The sequence below is a fragment of the Xenopus laevis genome, chromosome 2S (genome assembly GCF_017654675.1).
Source record: "Xenopus laevis strain J_2021 chromosome 2S, Xenopus_laevis_v10.1, whole genome shotgun sequence".
Lineage (NCBI taxonomy): Eukaryota > Metazoa > Chordata > Amphibia > Anura > Pipidae > Xenopus > Xenopus laevis.
In genome coordinates this window covers 25,392,864-25,417,264 of record NC_054374.1, presented here as the reverse complement: position 1 = coordinate 25,417,264, position 24,401 = coordinate 25,392,864, and the positions used below count along the sequence as shown (strand labels likewise).

At 42.4% G+C, this 24,401-nt stretch overlaps 1 protein-coding gene across 1 annotated transcript in view; it reads right to left on the bottom strand.

Moving 5' to 3' along the window:
• Nucleotides 1–3,484: 3,484 nt before the first annotated feature.
• The window catches only part of arhgap31.S (Rho GTPase activating protein 31 S homeolog), a 68,703-nt gene continuing 47,786 nt past the window's right edge, over nucleotides 3,485–24,401 (bottom strand). Inside the window, exons 4-12 of the mRNA XM_018248977.2 lie at nucleotides 16,004–16,086; nucleotides 11,780–11,887; nucleotides 11,546–11,691; nucleotides 10,619–10,820; nucleotides 9,297–9,424; nucleotides 8,312–8,371; nucleotides 7,530–8,183; nucleotides 6,763–6,989; nucleotides 3,485–6,500 (exon numbers count right to left, since the gene is read on the bottom strand). Of these exons, the coding sequence (XP_018104466.1) occupies nucleotides 4,242–6,500; nucleotides 6,763–6,989; nucleotides 7,530–8,183; nucleotides 8,312–8,371; nucleotides 9,297–9,424; nucleotides 10,619–10,820; nucleotides 11,546–11,691; nucleotides 11,780–11,887; nucleotides 16,004–16,086 (3,867 nt within the window). The 3' untranslated portion in view covers nucleotides 3,485–4,241. The remainder of the gene's footprint in view (nucleotides 6,501–6,762; nucleotides 6,990–7,529; nucleotides 8,184–8,311; nucleotides 8,372–9,296; nucleotides 9,425–10,618; nucleotides 10,821–11,545; nucleotides 11,692–11,779; nucleotides 11,888–16,003; nucleotides 16,087–24,401) is intronic.

The following is a 24,401-nucleotide window of genomic DNA, read 5'->3' as shown; positions in this document are numbered from 1 at the left end:
TAAATGAGATCACACAGCAGCAACATGAGGGAATCCAAAGTATGTGGCTGGAATTTGGCCTAAGGTGAAACAGAAAAACTACACAAAAACTATTCACCTGTTTCCAGGTTGATCTGATTCAGCAGATACAGCTGGTGGGGGTGAGAAGTTGGGATGGTCTATTTAAGAAGAAGCTGGTGGACACATATTGTGGCGAGCCGTCTGAGGGCTACTGAGGGGGGAGTACTAATTCATTATTGGGGTGCTGCTGGGAGTGAATGGTTGCGGGGATAAATTAGTAAAATCCCTTTACTGCTAAAGGGAGAGACGTTGTGCTGATCCTTTACTAGGCACCACTACAGGTAATAATCAGCCAGAGCTGCATTACTGAGAATAATGGGGCAGAATCTGCCAGAGAAGTAGGTTTACATATGTTTGCATATATGGCCATTGGGGGGAGGGGGAGATAAGCTCATCCAAGTGGGTGCAAGAGAAGTTGGGCATGATCCAGTGCTTGATTAGAGAATATATGCAGTACAGTAGTACACCATCACCAAGAAGCTGGAGAGAAAGAAATACTGGGGTATTTCAGCTTTTTTATATGAGATGATCATGACCCTATATTGATTGGCACTGTGGCCTCATAGTGGCATATATCAGGGAAGGAAACAGCCAATCACTATTCAGAAGAGTACTCCCTTAATAATTCCTGTACACGGGTGTCCATAGACCCCATCAGCTGTTGCTCTACATCTTTGCCGGGATTTTCCACTGAATTAGTCGAACACAAAATATACCTGAGCACAGTTGTTAAAACTGTGATTAATTTAGGACAATTGCTCTTAAATATTAATATACAAATGAAGATTCGGATTTGGTTTGGATCTAAAACTGATGAATTCATCATTCATCCCTGCTCCCCCATATCAGTTCCAGTTTCTTATTTCTTCCTTTCTATACAACTGATCTTCTTCCTTCCTACAGTAAGTCACAGATCCATTTTCTTTCCAGATGACTGACCCACTTCCTTCCTGAGTAACACACTGCTCCCTTCCCAAGTGGCTGATACACTTCATTTTCAAATGGCTCATCCACTATCTTTGCAACTGACTAATCCACTTCCTTTCCAAGTGACTAATCCACTTCCTTCCTTTCCAATTGACTAATCCACTTAATTTCCAAGTGATTTATCCACTTCATTTCCTAGTGCCTAATCCACTCCCTTTCCAAATGCCTGATCCACTTGCTTCCCAAGTGACTAATCCACTACCTTCCCAAATTGTTGGTACGTTTTCTTTCCAAGTGATTTATTCACTTCCTTCCCAAAAGGCTGATCCACTTTCTTTGCAAATGACTAATCCACTCCCTTCCCAAATGACTAATCCACTTACTTCCTTCACATGTGACTAATCCACTTCTCTTCCAAGTGACTAATCCACTTCCTTTCCAAGTGACTGATCCAATTCTTTTCCAAGTGACTGATCCACTTCCTTTCCAAGTGACTGATCCACTTTCTTTCCAAGTGACTCACTGATCCACTTCCTTTCGATGTGACTGATCCACTTCCTTACCAAGTGACTAATCCACTACCTTCCCAAGTAATTTCTAAACGTCTTTAGCGATCATGTAACCTTGATTCTTACATCCTTATTTTAACACATTTAATGCAGCATAAAAATCACACAACTCAGATTATCACGTCTGCTGACAGCACCATCATAATATGGACTTTTTATATTGAACTTTATACCTAACCATGTGGACTCACTGTGGACTCACTGTAATACATGGATTGTTTTCTATGATTGGAATCTGAGATGGTTGAGGGGGAGGAGGACACATAATTGTCTTAATTAATGTGATGTAACTTCCTGTGTTTCACCTTAAATGTTCATCTACACTATACCATGTACACTTGACAAAGAGCCATTGGGCTCGAAACATGTTGCGCTAACGAATAAATTACTTTGAGCAGTTTGTCTTCCTACAGGCCATTCCTTCTTTCTCCTAGTTTGTATTTCACCTTCCCAAGTGACTAATCTATTTAATTTCCAAGTGACCAATCCACCTCCTCATTGAGTGACCAATCCACTTCCTTCCAGAATGGCTGATCCACTTCCTTCCTGAGTGACCAAGTTACTTTCGTCCAATGTGACTAATCCATTTCCTTCACAAATTTCCTGTAAAAATTTGATTTACGTTTTTTTCAGCCATTTTGCTTTTTCCAGTTTATTAGAAAGTGAGACAATTAAATACACATGTAGCACCTTAATTTGTTGTTTATAACATTTTCCTGCCGGATCCACAGTCCAGTTTACAGGGCCACTTCACAATCCACTTTCTCAAAATATATTTATCATTTTCCATATTTATATTATTATACAGAATAGGTTTTTAGCCGCGCTGCTTGGCGAGGGTCGCTCGTAGTTCCAGAGAGAGTCCGTATATATCTCCTGTTTACATATAATACAGCAATGTAACGTTTCCTTTAGCGAGGCAGAACATTTCCTATAATAATGGCGAGGGAATACATTCGCCCCTTGCACTAGACACACATTCAGTTTTGCTGTAGAAACACAATGTAAAAAAAATGTTTTAAAAATAATTTTTCAAGCACAAAGTTAAAATACAATATCAGTACGAGAGAAAAGCTGATAAAATCTAATAGTCTTTTTTATACAGTTTCCTTTTACAGAAATGGCAGCAGGCAGAGGAATTTCGGGGGGTGCCATGATTACATGTTGGAGGGGCGTAATACGCTCTTCACATATACAGGATTTTTCCTATTGTTGGTGATTGGGATTTTTTAAAGGGACTTTGTTATGAAAACAAATTTTACGCGCACTGAGATTTTTTTTATTGCAAGTGGATTTTACCTTTTACCATTGAAATGAATGAAACGAAGGCTAAACATCTGTTTTTGACTAATGGAAATACATATAAGGGAATGTTTAATCATTTTCTTTCTTGCTTTTCCGCCACTAGCTTTTAGAAAGATGTTGCAGACCCAGCTTAAAGCTAATAAACTAACAAGGGGGGTGTGGCCTGGCATTGTTCAGGGTGTGGCTAACTGGACTGGATTGTAAATAGAATTCTTTTTAAAGGGGTGGGTTCACCTTTACAGTCATTTTAAGTATGTTATAGAATGGCTGATTCTAAGCAACTTTTCCATTGAACTTCTTTTTTATAGTTTTTGAATAATTTGCCTTCTTCTGACTTTTCCAGTTTTCTAAATGGGGGTCACTGACCCCTTCTAAAAAAAACAAATGCTCTGTAAGGCTACACATTTATTGCTGTTGCTACTTTTTATTCCTCCTTTTTCTATTCAGGCCTCTCCTATTCAAATTCCAGTCTCTTATGCAAATCAATGCATGTTGCTAGGGTAATCTGGACCCCAGCAACCAGACAGCTGAAACTGTAAACTGGAGAGCTGCTGCATAAAAAGCTAAATACAGTAGAACCCCCATTTTACGTTTTTCAGGAGAAAGAGTCAGAAGAAAAGGCAAATAATTCAAAAACTATAATAAAGAAAAAATGAAGGGCAATTGGAAAGTTGTTTAGATTTAGTGATTTTACTAAAAGTTAACTTATAGGTGAACCTTTCCTTTAATACATACAACTCACTACCAGTATACCATATATAAGCAAAGCAAAAAACACTATTCTTTTTCAATTTCTATATAGGTAGACCTGTTCCTCATACCATGTTTTTGGGTAGCCTCCCCTAGTCATACTATTGGCTTGTGTAGGACAAGGAGTGTAGGGTATAACTGGGCAAGGATGGGTTGTGATTGGTCTTGCCCCAGGGCATGGTGGGGCATGGGCATGTCCGAAATCCTCTATGGAGGCTGACTTCTCTATATATGGTATAAAGTCCAAATATCTGACTCAAACTTGCCTACCAATTGGATGATGTAAACTGCACTGCAGTCAAACCAGCACATTGGGGATACACAAAAACTGAAGGTCCTTGGGGTGTTAAGAATTGTAGACAAACAAACGCCACCCATAGTATAGAAATACCCTGCATTACTGGGGTTTCTATCAACAACCAACCAAAGCCATCCATTATACATTAAAATAAGTTTGGGTTAATATTTTAAGATGTGAGCAATTCTTCATTGGCGTTCAACCATATGTCCTTATTCAATGAAATATCAACAGAAAATACAATAACACACCAACCTCCCGACACCGCTTTCAATACTTTAACATTATATTAATTCTGACAATACAAATTTTAGAAGTGAAGTCAACATTCTTCATTCAATTTGTCTCCCGCTCCGGCTATCAAGAATGACGGATCTCCTCTGTGGTTGGTAGAAACAACTGGTAGATGTCTCTAGTCTTTGACCATTTTTGGGAATCGTTAGTTTGTTCCTTAGTACGACCCCGTCGGGAGTCCTTTGGTTCTCCAGTGCCGACTCCTGAGAGATGGTATGAGTTGGGCTTTTTATAGGGGACAAAAGAATTCTGGAATCAGCAGGAGAGGGATGATCCATAATTGGGAAAGGAGGGCTGAAAAGGATGAGACTTTGAGGTCTTCCAGGTCTGGACCTGAAATTAGGTTTTGAAAACCCAGAAGGCCTATCAATTTTGGATGACAAAGGTGTGTCTCCACTAGCTTCCCCACCAGATGTGCGTTTGCGACGAAGAACTGGGGCATCTTGAGAAACTACACGGCTATCTGCCTGGCTGCTGCTATTAGACTGATGAGAAGAGTCTAATGAAATTGGATCATTGTTTTCCTTCTCCTCCATAACTTCTTTCTCAGGCTTAGGGACCTTTGGTTTATCAGTGTGGGCATTGCATGGAGTTGAAGTTGGGCTTAAAGTGGAGTTACACATGGGCTGACCCGATAACTCTTTTTGATCCGCTGGAAGAACTTCAGAATCTGTATTTACTGTGTGCAAAGGCTGAGGAATTTGGGTGTATTGAACTTTTGGAGGTATCACAGGTACAGCTTTGGCTTGGCACATCTTAATCATAAAAGAGGCCCTCACCGCTGACACGCTCACAGGTGCAGAGTTTCGTCGACCAGTAGCAGCGTGAGCAGCAGGCACATACGACAAGTCATTGTCTTTGGTTTGTAAAGAGGAATGCAAAGTCCATGAATCCCTCTTTCCCTGATTTCGATTGTTGGATAATTTTGTTGTCTGAGCACCTATATCACTAGAACCACAGCTGGCTGCACGCTCAAATGTAAATAATTCACCTGCAGGACTGGAAGTATCCAAGCTGAGGGAAGATGGTCGGGTTTTGGGTTTTCCTGAAGCCTCCTCCTTATTAAAACTATTCTCAACTGGCTTTTCCAGAGAAGAAATTGTTGGAGACCCATTTCTTTTCTGCACCTCTACTGAATTCACTGGTATGGAAGGCAGCATCAAAGTTGAATGAAATGTTTCATGGCTCTTGACCGGTGGGATTTGCAGCAAAGAGTCATCCCTGTGTTCTTCATCATTTTTATTCTCTCCAGAACCACATGTATTTTGCTTTTCAGGTGGAGATAGGTTTATAATTTTCCCCATGTGCCTTGACTGTTCGGAATTATTGTGTGAGTCCTGCTTCATTGACGTGTCTGTTCCAGACCTGAGATGCAGTAGACCATCAACTCTGTTCATGCCTACAAATTTACATGTCCATTTGCTCGTTCGAGCATCTTTGCTGTCTAGAGAGAGACTGCGAGTAAACTCTGGCCTCTTATAAAGTGCTCCGGTGGTTCCCCTACGTTTTGGTTGGATTGGCATAGCTTCAGGCATATTTTTTAATTTTGGCGAGTGCAATGGACTTGTCACCCACTGGTGATCTTCCCAGAATTCTTCTAGTTCAAATGGTTGTGCATTGTCTCCACCAAGTTCGTCATCGTTCTCTAAAGACCCACTCGATTTTCTTTCTAACCTCAACATTTGTACGCTCTTGTCCCTGCCTGACTCCACTGTGCCTACAATTACCTGCAAATTATCTTTCTCTTGGGCTTCAAATTGTGTCACATTGGAATCTCCAGTCTCATTCTTAATGGGCACAGGTTCAAAGAAACCCAAAGTGCTATTTCCTTTGTCCAAGTCACAATTAAGCCAAATCTCTTTCTCACCAATGACATGTCCTTCATGCTCCTTGCAAAGCTGGTTTTCCTGAGGTAGAAGAAAGTTAGTTGCCTCCACTTGCACAAAGTCAGAATCTGTATCTTGAGGAATGTTTTCCAGTTTTTCCTGGTGTGGTTGTGTGGAGTCTTGTTTTTGGAGGATGTCATCTTTTTGTTGAATGCTGGGATCATCGTGGACTAATGCGTTTACAACAGCACCACCATTATTTTCTTCAGGTAAAAGAGAACTTTGGCTTAAGTCAGTGGCAGGCTGTACAGTGTCAGATGAGCCTTCAGGTTCTACAGAAGGGGATGGAATTTCTTTGAAGTCGGTTGAAGGCTCTGATACAGGAAACTCTTCCTCAGACTCAATGATCTTTAATTCCTGCTGAATATCTGACCAAAGAGGGTCAAGAAAAGAGAGGGAAGTGTCTTCCTCCTAAAAGAAAAAAAAACAAAATGATAGAGTTAAGAGATGTTTTTAACTTGAAATATTGCACCAATAACAACTGACATTGGACACATTTGGAGGCTTTTTTATCATGCTGTGTAGCAATGAGTCCAAATGGGTTTGACTTCCTTGAGGAGATGGCAACAGTGGTCCCATAGGGCCACATCTGGCTGTAGTCCTCGAGTTATACAGCCCAGACTTAGGAAAAGAATGTTTGCAGAGCCTGATCAAAGATGCTAACTGTACACACCTGGTCAACGTGGAATGTTTGCTCTGGTTGGTTCCTTGGGTTTTCCACTTGCTGTGTCCTTGCTGAGTCTGGGTCAAGCCCAGATGTGGGGGAGCTGGTGGCTGCCTGTAAATTATCAGTGGGCGGAGGTGTCTGTTCTGCTGTCAGTTTCTTCTGTGCTATCTCACTTGCCTCTTGCTCCTGCAACATCTCCAATAAAATCTCCTTGATGGTAAGAGTCGCCTCTTCTGTGAAATAAATAACGAGAAAATTCACCTTAAAAGGTGATTCCAAAAGGAAAGAACAATTCCAAAGTGCATGTGATGATGAAGGAATATATTTCACCAAACCAACACACCCTTAGGGCAAACATTTGTATTAGTTTTATATATATGATGTCAAAAACAATATTCTTGGGAATGCAGGGGGTTAGTAAGTAGAGAGACTAGTGCAGGAAAAAGGTCTGAAGTATAGAAGGGGGGGGGGAGAGAAGAAAGGTGAGGGAGAGAAAGGCCAGAGTAAGAGGAAGAGAGAAAATGAAGTAAAGGAGAATAATAAAAAGAAGGATAGAGGGGAGAATACATTTGTGCCAGATCTAGTAACCCATATCAAGTTTGCTTTCAAACAGTTGACCAGTAAAGAGAAGAAGACTGGACGTCGAGTGAATGGACTTGCATCTAATGTATCTTTGTGGGAGCAGTCCCCTGAGTCCAACACTGACCAACCATAGGAAGCCAGGCAGCTGCTGAGAGAAGTTATTATGAAAAGAAACGAGTATTTGGCATTACCATTTTCTGTATCAGATTCATTGGAACATGTTCTCTTTGGTCCTGCATGCTTATCACTGTTTCCAATGGTTGGAGAACGAGGCCTTTCCTTAATCCCAGTATGGCTGCACTTTTCCAGTGTGGCAGATTTGGAGATCCTATCGATCCTATCAGGATCCAATAAAGGAAGCTCCTCCAGGCTGGACAGTAGAGGTCTATCCTTGGCAGAACCTCTGCACGGGGTACTGTTGCTACTGATAACAGCCGACACTCGTAGAGGTACTGACACTGCAAATGGCTCTGAGATATTCATGGCTTTTCTCTGGTGTCTGGGAGAGGCTTCTAGAGGGAAAAGGCTACCAGGAAAGCTGGATTTGGCTGCTCCATCACCTGCTGTGTAAAACATTTTTCTGATCTTTGGAGATGTCTGCTCACTATCCAGATCATCACCGACCCGAAAAACTTTCATCTGTTCAGGGAGTGGCTTAGGTTGAGGGCTCATGCCATTTGTCTGCCCTCCTGTGGCCCCTGTTACATCTTCAGCATCCCATTCACATTCATGCTTGCTGACATCATAAGTGCTGCCTGTTCCGGTCGCCCGAGACTTCAGTGCCGGTATGAAAAAGCCCCCAGTGGCCGCTGATCTCTTGAACCGGCTCACCTTCTCATCTTCTCCTGTGAAGATATGAAGCAGTTCAGTTCAGTAAAAAACATGTGGAATAAGCAGGATAAGCCTTTAGAAGTATGAAACGTGAGCAGAATTTTCAAAACAGATTGGTCTCAACCCCCTTATTTACACTCACCTTCTGCTGGCAAGGAACAGAGTGACTCCATACTCTTGGCTGGGCGTATGGTGGCTTTATCTACAGGGAAAGGAATATCATGGGGTTAGACAAATGACTGGTCCAAATGGGATATATATATATATATAGAGAGAGAGAGAGAGAGAGAGAGAGAGAGAGAGAGAGAGAGAGAGAGAGAGAGAGAGAGAGAGAGAGAGAATGAATGAATATATATAGTGCTGGTACAAAAGATATTTATTAGAAAGAACCATTGATTGTGAGAGAGAGAGAGAGAGAGAGAGAGAGAGAGAGAGAGAGAGAGAGAGAGAGAGAGAGAGAGAGAGAGAGAATGAATGAATATATATAGTGCTGGTACAAAAGATATTTATTAGAAAGAACCATTGATTGTGCTCATGTTTATGGGTCACCATACAGTACATTTTTATTTCTCTGTTGTTAAACTGTTACTGTTGAAGACCCATTTGGAGGTCCAACCTTTAGCCAGAGCCGCTCTTACAGGTCCAACCTCTTACAGGTCCAACCTCTTACAGGCATACTATTAATAATATCTAGGGCAGCAAATACATATTCACCCATATTCTTAACCTAAGTGGTCTTCAAGCTGAGCTTTCGGGTTCAGTTAGTGAAGCCGTTGACCATTCTCCTCAATTCTCACCCTAACTAAGCTGAGCCCAGTCCTCTGCCTCTGCTCAAAAGCTGGCCAGCCCCATCATCTGAGAACTATCAATATGATAGATGCTGTAGTCTGATTTTTAGCTCCAATCCCACCACTATGGTTTGTGCAGGGGAGTCACGACTGGGCTCTAAGGAGATTTGGTGGGTGGCTTTTATGTAAGCCCTGAATTATGTGTACACTGCACCAGATCCCTTTATTTTGTACAGAGTTAACCCTTGCACTGCCCATGGCAGATCTTGTTGGCTGGAACATATTGTTGGGAGGTTATTAGCAAGATGAATATGAGGAAAAGAGAAACTTAGAACTCACCACTCGTCTCCTTCTGCCCTCTCACAAACACACTCCCATTGCGGCTTAGTTTAGTCTTGGATTCCGTTCCGGACCGACCCAGATTAAAGATCGACTTCCACTTTTTAGATTTGGTGGAGAGTTTCCTCCTTCAAAAGCAGATAAAGAATATTTATTAAACCAAGGGGAAAATCACTAAATACAAGACGTTGGCTTGGAAGGGACTGCCCAAAACCAACCAACTAACCTATCCGTTATCTTCCCATTAAGTTTGAAGTGCACATGGGGTGTGAGTTCCGGTTCTGATCACTTGGGCTGTGAGTCCATGTGTATGTTAACCAGGGACTGGGGGGTCAAATAGGAGCGAGAAAGCACCACTATCCAACCACAGAACATCTATAAGGTATAGTGACCTTGAGCTGAAACTATGAAGGTCAGACCTATGTCTTATGATTGTCAGGCAGGTTCCATCTATAGCCAACTCTACGGAATGTTCCAGAAATAGCTCAACAACATGCCTGAGATTCCAGCCACTCATTCACTCTTCTTTCTGTGCCGCCCCTCTAGCTGGCATGTCAGGGGATCAGCACTCGGCCATTTACATTTTTCCATAAGAATGCTACTACTACTATTTTTAACTATTTATATAGCAAAAATATATTCCCCAGCTCTGTACAGAGAATAAACATTATTCCCATCAATCCCTGCCCCAGTGGATCTTACAACCTATATTCCCTATCACATTCAAACAACTATACTCACTATTTAAATAATAATAATATTAATAATAATAATAATTAAAGTCAGTTGAAAATGTTGCCAAAGTCTGAACATGAACTATATGAAACCAACACTAGGTGGCAGCCTCCATCCACACTCTCACATTGGAGAAGTTGGCATCAGGTGGGCACAGGATTTCCCTTGTGAACTAAACAATTTTCTTCCAGCATTTTGAGGCAGATTCAGTCAATAAACATAAAGAATGATGTTTCTCAAGAAATATATCTGGATCCCCCCCCCCGGAAGTATAAAAATGAGGGAAAGCAACCAGTAAAGTTGAATTTATTACATGTAAAGTCAAATAAATCAATATCAGCCTGTTGGGTGAATTTGTATATCTATTAATGAAAGAAAACTTAATTTTAAGCAGCTTTCCAATAGACTTTTTAATAACATGTGCTCATTGGGGTAATTAGCGCTTAAACCATGGGCACCCTCTGACATTCTCCAGCTCATTGTTACCAGGATGTTTATATAATATATATATTTTAATAAAAAAGCCCCAGAAGACAGGGGCAGAGAAGTACAAGAGGGCAACATGGCATCAGACTTGAAGAACCTACTTATTCTCAGGAAGGTCGATGACCGTGTGGAACAGGGATCCGGTGACGGGTACAATCTCCGGAAGGCTGTTCTCCCTCCTCTCCTTCCGCGCAGGGTGGGTGGCAGATAAACTCATGGCTTGTGCCTCCTCCAGGCTGACCAGCTTCATGGGAAGTGACCCTGATGGCAAAGTCATGCTCTTCATCATCATTACTCTGCATTCTGGGGGGAAGAAAGTCTTGTTAGCTGGAATAGGCAGTGAGGGCAAACATGGCGGCCAAGAATGGTCCTTCCCCAGAAGAACAGTAGTATGTTTTAGCCAATCATAGCTCCCCCCTTACACAGGATTAAATATTATGGAGTTCCATATTAGGTCCATGGATCTGCTGGCCTCCTGTCCACAAAATGGGAATTGGTTGGCACCCTACAATGCTAAGTATTGAGTGCCATGGGGTCTCTTGGTGGAAGTGAAAGAGCTGGATGATGCTAGAGGGGTTCTTACCATACATGTCCCACTTGATATATGTCCCTTTAAGCTTTTCTAATCTATCCTACAGTGAGAATGATGGCGTAGCTGTTTTGGCACAGCCCCAGACCTGGCACCAGCCACCCAACTCTGAATCCACAGCCAGGCAAACAAGCTTGAGATAAAGGGACCAGAAACAGTGTAATGTTTTTAAAGGCGGCTGTTCAGACCCAACAATCCTGCCCATTATGGTCAAACACATTTAGAAGAGAAGACATTTTGGCACTGTACGAGCGTTGCCATAGTGACCCAAAATATAACAGAGAAACATGAGCTCCAGTTCCTTAGCCAAGAGCCCCTCTGCTGATAAAGCTTCAGGCGTTTGTCTCGCTTATAGAACCAGGCCTGTTACTTCAGTACACAAGACACACACACAATAGCCAGAGTCACATCTCCAAATAAAGACAACAGTCCTACTTACCTTCCTTCTGCTTGATGGGGGCAGCTGGGATCTTGTTAAAGATTTGGTCCACATGGTGGAGGATAAACTCAATGACAACTTGCTGGACACGGACCTCCATGAAAGCAGCATCCCCATTGCACCCAGCATCTTCTATCTCTTTGGACCTGGAGTAGAGCAGAACTTTAACATTTAGGACCCTCCATGAATAGATACTCATCACAGTGACCCCATGGCTGAGGCTGTGGCTCCTACCTGAGCAGATTTGGGGCCCAGACAAGGGCCAGGTTCCTGATGTGCATGTTGGTGGTAGAGCTGTGAGATGCAATTTGCGTAAGGTGTTTGCTCAAGTACTCCAGAGTCCTGCAAGGGTAGGAAATGGGAAACAGTGTTTATAGGATACGTAATTCTTTCAAATAAGTGATATTCAAAACAATTTATCTCCAAGATATTAAGGGAAGTTTGTGCTGTTGATGTAAATGAATTTTGTTACAACAGCGCCACCTGCTGGTCAGTTTCCAACCGTGCTCTCATCATGGTCAGAAATGACCAGCAGGTGGCGCTGTTGCAACAAAATTCATTCTAATTAACAGCACGTGTATCCCTTAATACCCTGTAATATAGAAAAATATTAATATAAAATGCAGAAGTACATAGAATTGCACTCTCATCAATTGTGCATTCACTTAAAGGATAAGTAGAACTTTAAAATAAGTGAATGTAAAATTGATGAGGGTGCTATTCTAAGCACTTTTGTTATTTACATTCATTATTTATTTATTTAATTCCAAGATATTAGGGGTACATATATTGTTAATATGAATGAATTTTGTTACAACAGCACCACCTGCTGGTCAGTTTCCCACCAGTCTGACCACCAAGTAGTCAAGGAAGTTGTCAGGAGAAAGAAAGAGGCTGCTCTGATGTTCTTCTGCTTAGGAAAAAAAATTAAAAACCTTTCTTAAATCTTTCCTAAGCAGAAGAACATCAGAGCAGTCTCTTTCTTTCTCCTGACAACTTCCTTGACTACTTGGTGGTCAGACTGGTGGGAAACTGACCAACATGTGGCACTGTTATAACAAAATTCATTCATATTAACAGTACATGTATCCCTTAATATCTTCAAATAAAAGATAAATTAATAACAAATATATATTACAAAAGTACTTAGAATAGCACCTCACTTACTTTATATTTATAAGTAAGCAGGGGCGCTTCGCCAATTAGGCGAGTTGAGGCTCTCGCCTCAGGCGGCAGCACCCCACTAGGTACCAGGGGCAGCAAAAATGCTGATCCTGTACTTTAAGTGCTGAATTTCCAGTTTTCAAACCGGAAATTCAGCTTTTCTAGTGCAAAGAGCGCAGTTAGGCTCTCTGCGCAAGCGTCCTGGCCCTCTCTGCCGCCTCGTGGACCCCCCTGGACCCCCTCAGGCGCAAAAAGGTAAGCGCACTAGGGAGGGTGGGGGCAGCAACAACTGCTGCTCCCTCAGGCGGCGGATGGGCCAGGATCGCCCCTGTAAGTAAGAGGTCTGGGTGCTACAATTCCCTTTGTGCTGGTCTTGACACCCCTTGTAATACTCAGCAACAGGATTCTTTCTTCAGGGACTTTTTAAGGTTCCTTAAACTGTCAATAAAGTGGCTGAGAGTAATGGGTCAGTCTAGGGGTTCTGAAAGCCCAATCTCAGTTCTGGAGCTTCCTGTGACTTGCTCTCTATCCCAAACTGGTCTCCGTGCATTTCCATTCCATCAGCAATGGGCAGGAGTGACAGAGTGGGGCTTGGGCTCAGCCAGCTATTCCCCTGGAATAAATGTTTGCACATGATTGCGAATAAATCACCAGATATTTCCAGTGGCCTCTATTAGCTAAACACTGCTCTTAATAATAGTCGTGCAACTGAAGCGAGCCTGCCCCTCCAGGAATGTTTATCTGAGCAGTGACACTCGCTGGGGCTGCAGAAGCCTTGCGTGTGGAGCAGAAGACTTATTGTGGAATGATTATCCCAAGAATACTAATCCTTATAAGTACAGGGGAAAAGGCAGCACATCTAGCAGGAACAGGTCCTAAGTTATCCCATAAAGCTATTCCAACACATGTATTCTCTTCTACTAAGCACAATTCAGCAGGAACAGCCCCTAAGTTTGCTCATAGTCTGTACACAGAGATTCCATAAAACTATGGCAGCATAGGTATTCCTCTGTACTCAGCGCAATTCAGCAGGAACAGCCCCCTAACAGAGAGCTAATAAAGTTGCTGCTATGAGTCATATTTGTCTAAGGATGCTGGGAGTTGTAGCTGCAGACTTTTAGCAGTGCCACAGAACATAATTAAATGATGAGATCATCATGAAGTAAAACTTTAAATCTCACCCCCCGAACTTGCGCCAAACACCACAGAGATTCGGTATGGGTGCAGCACCAGCCCCACGCAGTTCAAACACATTGAGGTGCATTTTCTATAGGGAGGTGCTGGGATAGAAAGGATTCTTTGTATGTGTGGGAATGGGTTACACAGGGCACCCTGTCTGATTCACTACAGCAGAGAGGAGCCCACCCTAATGTGCCCAGGAGCTCATATTCTCTCACGCCTATAAACTAACAGTAAGATTCCTGCAATGAGCAGCTCCCTTGTTACAAATGCGTGAGGAGGCTTCAGCCTGCTCTGAAGGCAAAACATAAAGTTTATTTCAGGGATGTACAATCTGTGACCCTTTAGCTGTTGCTGAACTACATCTCTCTGAATCCCACGAGGAGCTTAATACTTATAAAAAACAATTTAAACCCCCTCCCATAAAGTGAATTGTCGCATTATTCCTAGAGAGGAAGTCATGTGACACATAGAAGTTACATTTTATCATAAAATGTTACTTTTGTTCCAGAGACTTACCAGTGGAAGATTCGGACTCTGAGGACAAATATACCTGTGATACACCTATGTGGGATTTACCCCGCCCCCTGCTACTATTGGATGATTTATTCATCACTCAAATTAAATGGCCAGTAAGGTGAGGAAATAAAAGGGGGCCTAAGTATTTTTTAAGGTTAAAACTGTAAATTATTCATTTATTTCCCTCCTTATCAAAAGAAAAAACCCCAAGAATGGCCTCCAACATGGAACAGAGATCGTCTCCCGGGAATCCCATGTGGGAAGAGAATTTTACTTACTGGAAAAGAACTTGATGTTTTTGCCCCTCAAATCCCTTTCTTTGTGGCTGGCGCGAGATTAGTCATTTGTTCAACAGCAACAGTTATTGTAACACGGATTGTGTGTGGTTATTTCACCATAAATAATATTCCATCTTAATTCAATTAACTGAACAGCGTATTCCTTTCTGTGCACCCCCTCTCATCCCCTATATATTCTACAAATTCTAATTTTGTAAAGTTGTTAGAGTGCAACCACATAGGTCTACTTTGTAATAATGGCCTTCACTAGTGAGGAGTGCAGGAGAAAATGAAGGAATTTAGGGTGCTGTTCATGCTGAATTGTTTTTAGTACAGGGGAATACCTATGCTGCCATAGTTTTATGGGATCTCTCTGTACAGACTATGAGCAAACTTAGGGGCTGTTCCTGCTGAATTGTGCTTAGTACATGGGGAATATCTATGCTGCCATAGTTTTATGGGATCTCTCTGTACAGACAATGAGCAAACTTAGGGGCTGTTCCTGCTGAATTGTGCTTAGTACATGAGGAATATCTATGCTGCCATAGTTTGATGGGATCTCTCTGTACAGACTATGAGCAAACTTTGGGGTCTGTTTCTGCTGAATTGTGCTTAGTACAACAGTGCTTTGTGCTACTGGATAGACTCCTGTTGTCTGTATGTGCCTTTCCCCACTATACAGTCAAACCATCATCCCCTTCCCATCAGGAACCATCTATCATTTCTGCTGGGGGTGATGTCACATTGAAATGGGAAAGAAAATGCCTCCAGAAAAGGAAACTTTGTGCAGTATAAAGCAATTCCGCCAGTATAGGTAGGGGGTCATTTGACCAATTCTGTTGTGTTTAATATTCTAATTTAATCAGGCCCCGATTTGTGGAAAGGCCACCTAGGCCCGGGCCTAGGGTGGCAGGATTTTAGGGGGGCGGCATGCTGCTCAACCACACCCACATTGGTTCAAAAACACTGGGGATGCGCTGGAGATACAATCATGTTTTAAATTTCCCCGTTGATGATGAAAATTTGCACGAATAAACGGGGGGGACAAGGGCAACGAACGGCAGTGGGCCTATGGGCGCCCTCTATGTAAATCCGGCCCTGAGTTTAATATTGGTGTGCCTTAACAGAATCAATACCAGCAGGGTCACACTGGCATGGGGGAGGGGGACTCCAGGGAAAAACCCAGTACGCCCCAAGCTCAAAACTGGGATGGGGGACCCTGAGTCGGAAGCTCCAATGGGCCTGAGGGACACCCCAGTCTGATGCTGAATGCCAGGACTGACCCAAGCCACATTGAGCAACATACTGTCTCACTCACCTGTAATGGGAAGGAGGTAACTCCCGTATGACTTCCAAAATTCGGAAGAGTTTTTCCCCGTCCAACGAGCATGATACTGCATCCTAAAAAACAAACAACAGACGATTGGTTCCCCTTCAGTTGGGCTGCTTTGTGTTTAGCCCTGACACAGACATCACAATTTCAAGTCAAAGTGCACAGCTTGGTAGATAGGCTTTACTGAGCAGGAAACCTTTGAGGTGCTGTTATTTGGTGCATTTTGTTATTCTATTGATTTTTATTTACAACGAGATTTTACAAGGAATGTGACCACTGACCAAATAGACCTACTAGACTCCGATCTAAGTGAGCCTGACTAGCTTGCTGGATATCATAATAAGCAAAGATTTAAATATCCAAACATACTACACTTGAAACCATCTTAGACTACAGCCAGTGTGAAACCACAATAACCATAACCACTGAACGCAGCTTGAAACAGGCCCTTACACAGACAGGTCCAAGTGAGCCTGCCCAGTTCGACAAATAGGATTTACTGTTGAACACTGAGCAGGAAACCTTTGAGGTGCTCTTATTCAATGAATTTAGTCAATTATTTTATTAGTATGAATTGCAGCAAGGGGCATGAACTCTGATTGGCAGCTGAAACAGACCTCCTAGTGTCAGGTCCAAGTGAGCCTGCCCAGCTTAATTGATAAGGTGTAAAATTCTGTACGTCTTCAAAGTGCTGTTATTTGTAGCTTTTTATTTCTTTCTTGCTTTTTAAGGAACTACTGATTCCAACACTTGGAACATCAGTAATACACTTATTGGCAGCATGAGATAAACAGTGGCATTAAAACCCCGGAGTCTGCTAATGAAGCCGGCAGTGCAGTCTGCGTCACATCTGATTTGTTCCGCTCAGGCACATGTTTCTCCCCAGTCTGCAGCCTAATACATCCCCAGAAACAGCCCATTCAGGATTTGGCAATCGTGTCCATCAGCTGATTTGCAGTTGGGGGGGGCAGAAAAGCATTTAAAGGGCTCCTGCACAGGGCAGTTTTTTCCTGCACTTTCTTTCGTACAGCCGCTGGGGAGCGCAGGAATATGCACTCAATTATTCTGAAGGGGGCTGTACTCATGTAAGCGTCAAACGCAGGTGGGAGGCAGCATGTTGCATTTCACCTGCATTCAGCGCAAACATGCATCTGTGTGAGTACAGCCCCCTCCACAATAATTAAATGTGTCTACTCCTGCACTTCCCTGCCCAGCCAGTGATGTGATAGAGCCGTATGTGCACCTCCATGAATTAAATTAGAGGCAGTGCAACTGCAGAGGCAGAGGGAGACTGAGTTCAGGTGCATTGAGTGGGGGGGGAGTAAGTGATAACATTATAGGGGCCAGTCCAGCTGACAATGACCCCCATTGGGTTTTCCCCCCAGGGTTTCAGTTCAATGCTGGTTGGGCAGGCTGTCGGTTTACCCCCGATATGTGGGCCAATAAGCTAACGACTATGTGTCTGGAGGGAAGTTACTGTATGGGCACCATTAGAACAACTGCCCTGGAATGTGCCCCCCACCTATGCAAAAAGCACCAAACAAACAGCACCAACATTCCTGATTGCAAGGGAAAGCTAAACCAAACAGAAATGTAATTAACAGCCAATTAGCAGTAGGATGTGGGGATGTCGGAGGATCCTGAATCTCCTTTGACAAACACTATCCAGCCCCGTGACATGTATCCAGAGGAATGTGGAGATCACTGGACCCCCAGGGGCGCAACTGCCTGCAACATCTGTGCTAATATTAAATAGCTCATTGGGCGCCCAACGGATTTGCTCAGATTATAATTCATTGCTGGGGTGAGGGGAAGGTTAAGCGAAAGCATAAGCTTCTGGGACCCATGTGGCCCCTGTGTTGGAATGGAACCCATGTGTCAGCTAAGGTACTGATTCTGCAATTCCATTGTTACTTCGAAAGGTTCTAGAATTCTGATTGGCTGCAGCTTGGAACATTTAAGTGTTTTCATTAGCTGCAGGTTCATTTATGCTGTCAAAAAGCTGACTGAGCAAAAGCTGAGTGTGATTGGTGCTAACACCCAGTGCAGCCATCAGGGGGCCCCAGAAAAGGGCCCAAGATACATGGAGATTTAATGCACGAGCTGTAAATGGGATGAAACTTACAGTATGGAGTGGGTAGGAGAGTATGGGTGGGGTGGGTAGCCAGTGTTGGACTGGCCCACAGGGATAGCAGGTAAACTCCCGGTGGGCCCAGGTGTCAGTGGGCTTCTTGCTTATAAACATTTAGCCCATTTCATGGCCATTCCCTATTTCTTTATGGGGAAAAATGCTTAATAATGGAAGAATATAGGAAGTAGATATAAGAAGAATATAGTAAGTAAACCAGGAGATTAAAGAGGTTAACTAAAGGAGGAATAATAGTTTGGAAAGTGGGCCCATAGTCTTTTGTAGTAGTAGTTTTCTGGTGGGCCCCTGGCATCCCAGTCCAACACTGTGGGTAGTTGCTGTGTTCTGGGTGCAATGGGGCATTGTCGGGGGTATGGTCTTTGGCATTGCCCATTCCATTCAGTTGGTACACCACCCAGGGGATAATATTTAGTAGACTAATAAATGGGGCCCCTGGGATACAGAGCATATCTACATGCCAGCAGATCCATTCACTTAAGGGTATGGGTGGGAGGTAGTAACCTAATGGAGCGGGGGTCCCAAACTTTTTTTTTGCAGAGGGGCCCCGGAAAGTGAACGACTCCACTGCAATATATTGTGATTTCTAATATCAGCCCTGCCTTAAAAGTATACTGGCTATATAATGTAGTTTTATTATGCATGTCCTACTCCCTCAGATTAAAGGGGGACTCTACAACATAAAAGAAAATTAAATTGCAACTTTCTAAGTGTCTGCACTGCTGCTCCTGACCTCTGACACAATGTAGTAGATGCCAGCTGATTATATTTATGTATTACAATTTTCGCTCCCCTGTTTGTATTATTCCTGTACATAAAATGCAAAGTGCTGCCTACTCAGTAGTGCTATAACAATAAACACACCTACATCATCCAAAAAAAGGACACGTGTAGGAATCTGCTGATGCTCCAGATAAATGTCCCCCCTCTCCCTCCCTGCTGTGTCCCCTTTATATGAAGGATGCGTCAGTCGTCGCTCCCAGTCTCATTCCCAGGAAATGAGTGTCACTAAATAGCAAGGGATTCACAAACACATACACAGACACAAAGACACACACAATCACACACACTCACAGACAGACAAGCAGTCACTAACAACAGTCAGGATAACACTCCTGTGAGTGGGTGTGTGGGACACGCTGACGTCATCTTTGGTAAATTACAGGGATTTTCAGGAGAAATCCACAAAAAGTCATATTTGCAATTTTTTTTAAGGGGAGAGATGATGACAGTCGGCTGCTCCTACTCAACCGCAAACTGTTTTCTTGCTCTGGCAAAAATAACATTGTCTGGAGACACGACTGGCTGATCCCAAAATGTTCACTTTTCTCAGGGATTTAGGAGACCAATATAAAGGTTGAAGCCTCACAACAGGGGCTCTAGAACATCATTCTTTAGGGGCCCCATTGAGTTATTGGAATCTACCTCTGCATTTCTATACAGGTAATAACCAATAGTTCGATCTATTCTGGCTATATCTGCCCTTTAACTTCCTAGAATGTTATATATTTTGTAGCCCAGCAAGCTCCCCACATGATCAGCACTCGGCAGGTTTAGGGGTGCTCCCTGGGCGGAGTATCTCTTACACTTTGATACTGTACATTAAAGGGGTTGTTCACCTCTTTTAGTATAATGTAGAGTGTGATATTCTGAGACAATTTGCAATTGGTTTTTATTTATTTTTTTATTATTTGTGGGTTTTGAGTTATTTCGCTTTTTCTTCAGCAGATCTCCAGTTTGCAATTTCCACCATCTGGTTGCTAGGATCCAAATTAACCTAGCAACCATGCATTGATTTGAATAAGAGACTGGAATATGAATAGACGAGGCCTGGATAGAAAGATGACAAGTAAAAAGTGGCAATAAAAATACATTTGTAGCCTTACAGAGTATTTGTTTTTTAGATGGGTTCAGTACCCCCCCCCCCTTTGAAATCTGGAAAGAGTCAGAAAAAAGAGGCAAATAATTGAAAAACTACAAACAAGAAAAAATAAAGACCAATTGGCATTCTATGACCTACTAAAACTGAAAGGTAAACCACCCCTTTAACTTATACATCAGAGAAATCCCATGTGACAATTCTAACAGTTTATAATGTGTATGGAAGTCACATGGCGGAAAGGGAATGAAAAAAAATCATTTTTATAACCTACCTTTCTGAAAAAAGGCAGAACAACTGGAAATATTCATTATTTGCTGAGTAGTACCAGAATAACAATCATATTGTGGTGCAGTTGAATTGCCCCTTTATTTAGCCCAGTTTACAAATGAAGCTTTAAATAAAGCGGGCAGGTTCATGCTGACCTTCCCCATGCACCCACCCCACCCACAACCATACTACAAACCTCCCAACTGTCCCATTTTTAGAGGGACAGTCCCTCTTTTGACAGCTCAACCTGCAGTCCCTCATTTGAAACTGGAAACTGCCGTTTTTCTCTGCACTGAACAGCCAGAAAACAAAACAAGGTTCCTAACTTAATTGGCTTTTGGCAGAGAGCCCAGAACAGCCACAGCTGCAGATAAGATACTTTTGTAACAATTTTGAGATAAGTTAATAAGTAATTGTAACAATATAAAATAATAGGTCCCTTGGGAAAAGTTAGACTCACAGCTTAAAGGTCAATTCACCTTCATTAGAAAAAACTGTTCATAACTGTAATACCTGAAAAAAAAACCCAGAAATGTATTCAAACTTTCATAACCTGCCAAATTTTGTAAAATGAACATGGTAATTAGGGGTGTGGCCACAAAAATGGGCGTGGTGAAAGAAAATTGCCACGCTACTTTTTTGTCCCTCTTTTTGTTTCCAAAATGTAGGGAGGTGGGGAGATGATACTATGCCCCACTGATGCCTCCAGGCTTGACTTTTTATAGTTTCTGATTGGTGCACCCCGCCCCTTCTGTGATGTCACTCACAGGTAAGGGTCATGTGTGGGTCACATTTTTTTTGAACCTAACATTAGTGATGTGTGGGCCGGTCCGATACCTGTGGGACCCAAACTTGCTCCCCCATTTGTGGGTTGCGGGTTCGGGTTGAGCTCTGCCTGCTCTCCCCATCCATGATCTTACACTGCCGGCTTCCGACTTCCAGTTTTATAGCTTGACGCCTGTCCACCCCACCCCTTTTGTGACATCATCGGCAGGGTGGGTTGGTGCGGGGCTACAAAAGGAATGCGAAAGTCGGGCAAGGGCGGACACGGATCAGGGGTGCGGGGGTTAGGGTCAGGTGCAGATTGAGTTTTTCTCGACCACCACATTACTACTGCACATCACTAATATGTATGTTGATCATTTACTCTTTAAGGGTCCCCTTCCTATGTAGAATAACAGAAGTGGGTGACATCACGCCATTCATTACCAGTTACGTGTCAGTGCTTCGAGTAACATTATGTTCCCGGCACTTAATGTTTCTTGTTTAATCAGGGAAGTCACAATAACTTTGCTGAGTTTATTCAATAAAAAAGTAGCTCATCAAATAAATAGCCTGACGCATTTCATGACAGATCAACCACATGACGAAACGCGATGGGCTATGAATACAAAATGCTGGACACACTTAAAAAATCTGTAAGTGCAACACTTTTTTTGGAATAAACTTATAACGCTGGTTTTACCACTATATGGGAGTGAGCCCCTCTCTTCATTGGTTTGTTAAGAGAATGCAGGGCTTATATCTGATCACAGTGTGTTGCCAGCACACTGCTTATAGGACAGACATGCATGGAAGGAAATTACGTACACACCACTGGCAGCAATGGCGCCCTGCTTGTGGCACAGACAGGCTTCTGGAGGCAATTACATACAGTCATGCTTGGGGTGATAACTCACAACGTGATAAGCATGATCCCTCCAGGACTGTCATGTGGCATAGTCACCCCAGGAAATTATACCAGAATATAATACTATGCTCCCAGCAAAGAACAGCGCTGTGACTCCCAGAAACTGCCTACCAGAATATGACACTGTGCTCCCAGTAAAGAACAGCGCTGTGACTCCCAGCAACCACCTATCAGAAAATTACAATGAGCTCCCAGCAAAGAACAGTGCTATGAATTCCAGCAACAGAGAATGACACTGTGCTCCAAGCATAGAACATAGCTGTGACTCCCAGCAACTGCCTACCAGAGAATGACACTGTGCTCCAAGCATAGAACAGAGCTGTGACTCCCAGCAACTGCCTACCAGAGAATGGCACTGTGCTCCCAGCATTAAAATAATCTTGGATAACTGAAGCATAAAACTAAACTGGTCTCCAGCAACTAGGGTTGCCACCTGGCCGGTATTTTACCGGCATGGCCAGTAAAAATGATGGTTGATCCCAATGTTATTAAAGGATAAGTAAACCTTTAAAATAAGTGAATGTAAAATTGACGAGAAAAAAGATAAATATACAGAATGGCCGGTATTTTTTTCCAGAAAAGGTGGCAACCCTACCAGCAACTCACATCATAGAGCAGTATTGTTGGTCCCAGCATAGCCCAGTATAAAATGACATTCGGCCCCCAATCACAGAACAGCACAGTGATTCCCAGCGCACCCCAACATAAAATGGGAGAGTAACCCCCTGCAACCCTGTGGATAGAACATTACATGGAATTTTATGGCCCCTTCACACAGGCGCCCCGTCAATTAAATTCAACATGGATGGGGCTTTACATGCTTCTTTGGGCAAATTCATGGGTATAATTTAGTATCTCTTGGCAAATCAGAACCAATATATCTTTAGCAACTAGCTAAAAAATTTTCCTTGAATTTTATATTTTTTGATAATTATGATGTCACATAATTCCGGTTGCTGGTTTCTAACAATATGGGGACGACGACACGCAATCAAAATGTATTTCTTTGGTGCCTGTAGAATTTCTAGAAGGATTTCTAGATTAGATGACCACAAGAGCTAAACATATAAATATATATATATATATATATATATATATATATATATATATATATATATATATATATATATATATATATATATATACTGTACTGTATGCCTTGAAGGTTTTGGGGAATAATGGGTTGTAAAACAATGATGGAACTGATAAATTGGATCTCATAAAATGGGTCATAAATTCACATTTTCTAAGAAATTATTTTAAAAATGTATTTGGCCCATTAAGTGCAAAAAGCTCAGCTGTTCTCCCACCTCTCCCAGACATCTGCTGCCCCACAAGACAACGACAAGGCAACAGGGTTATTTTACCTAAAATAATTGCATTGTAACTTTTTTACTGACAAATAGAAATGCACATTTCTCTAGGGGTCATGGAAAACATTTAAAATGCATTCTGAAGTATAGGCTTAGCTGGGGGGGGCAGGGTGCCAGTGGTGTATGTAAACCCCAATAATAAAATGTTGCCCAATGAAAGAATATTGTTTCAGACCATTAGATTGCAAGCTTGTCTGATTATGGCAGAAAGTGTTGGTGCTTAATAATGCATAAGGTATGGGATCAGTTATCCGGAAACCCTTTATCCAGAAAGCTCAGAATTACAGACAGGCCATCTCCCATAGACTCCATTTTATCCAAATAATTAAAATTTTTAAAAATTGTTTCCTTTTTCTCTGTAATAATAAAACAGTAGCTTGTACTTGATCCCAACTAAGTTATAATTAATCCTTATTGGAAGCCAAACCAGCCTATTGGGTTTATTTAATGTTTACATGATTTTCCAGTAGACTTAAGGTATAAAGATCTAAATTAGGGAAAGATCCCTTATCTGGAAACCCCAGGTCTGGAGCATTCTGGATAACAGGTCTCATACCTGTCATTACATGTTGACTGCACGTTGGCAGCAGAGGGTTAACCAGAACCAAGAGCTCTCTGTTGACAGAGGAGAAGTGTTCGCTTCATTGCTGAATGGAATTTGAAGGGTCTGCTTGGGGTGTAGGAAGAAAAACACAGGAATTCCAAGAAAGATCCGTTAGTACCGTCCCAGCTTCTCACTTTATATGCAGCACCCTAAAGCCTGTTTTACTTGCAGTCCCATCAGGGGTAGAGAGATTCTGGAGATCAGGGGTGGAATACAATGAAAAAGGGGCCCCTGGTCATGATGGAAAAATTGTGTGGCAAAAAAATGACAAATTCGGGGTAACCCAAAGGCTGACCCCTGATTCAACATAACATTTTCCTTGTGCAAACTCTTCCCAGCAGGTCTTTTATTTCAGTTACAGCCAAGTCTCCCCAATATTGGGGGCCAATATAATGTCTGGGGTTCAGATTAATGGACATGA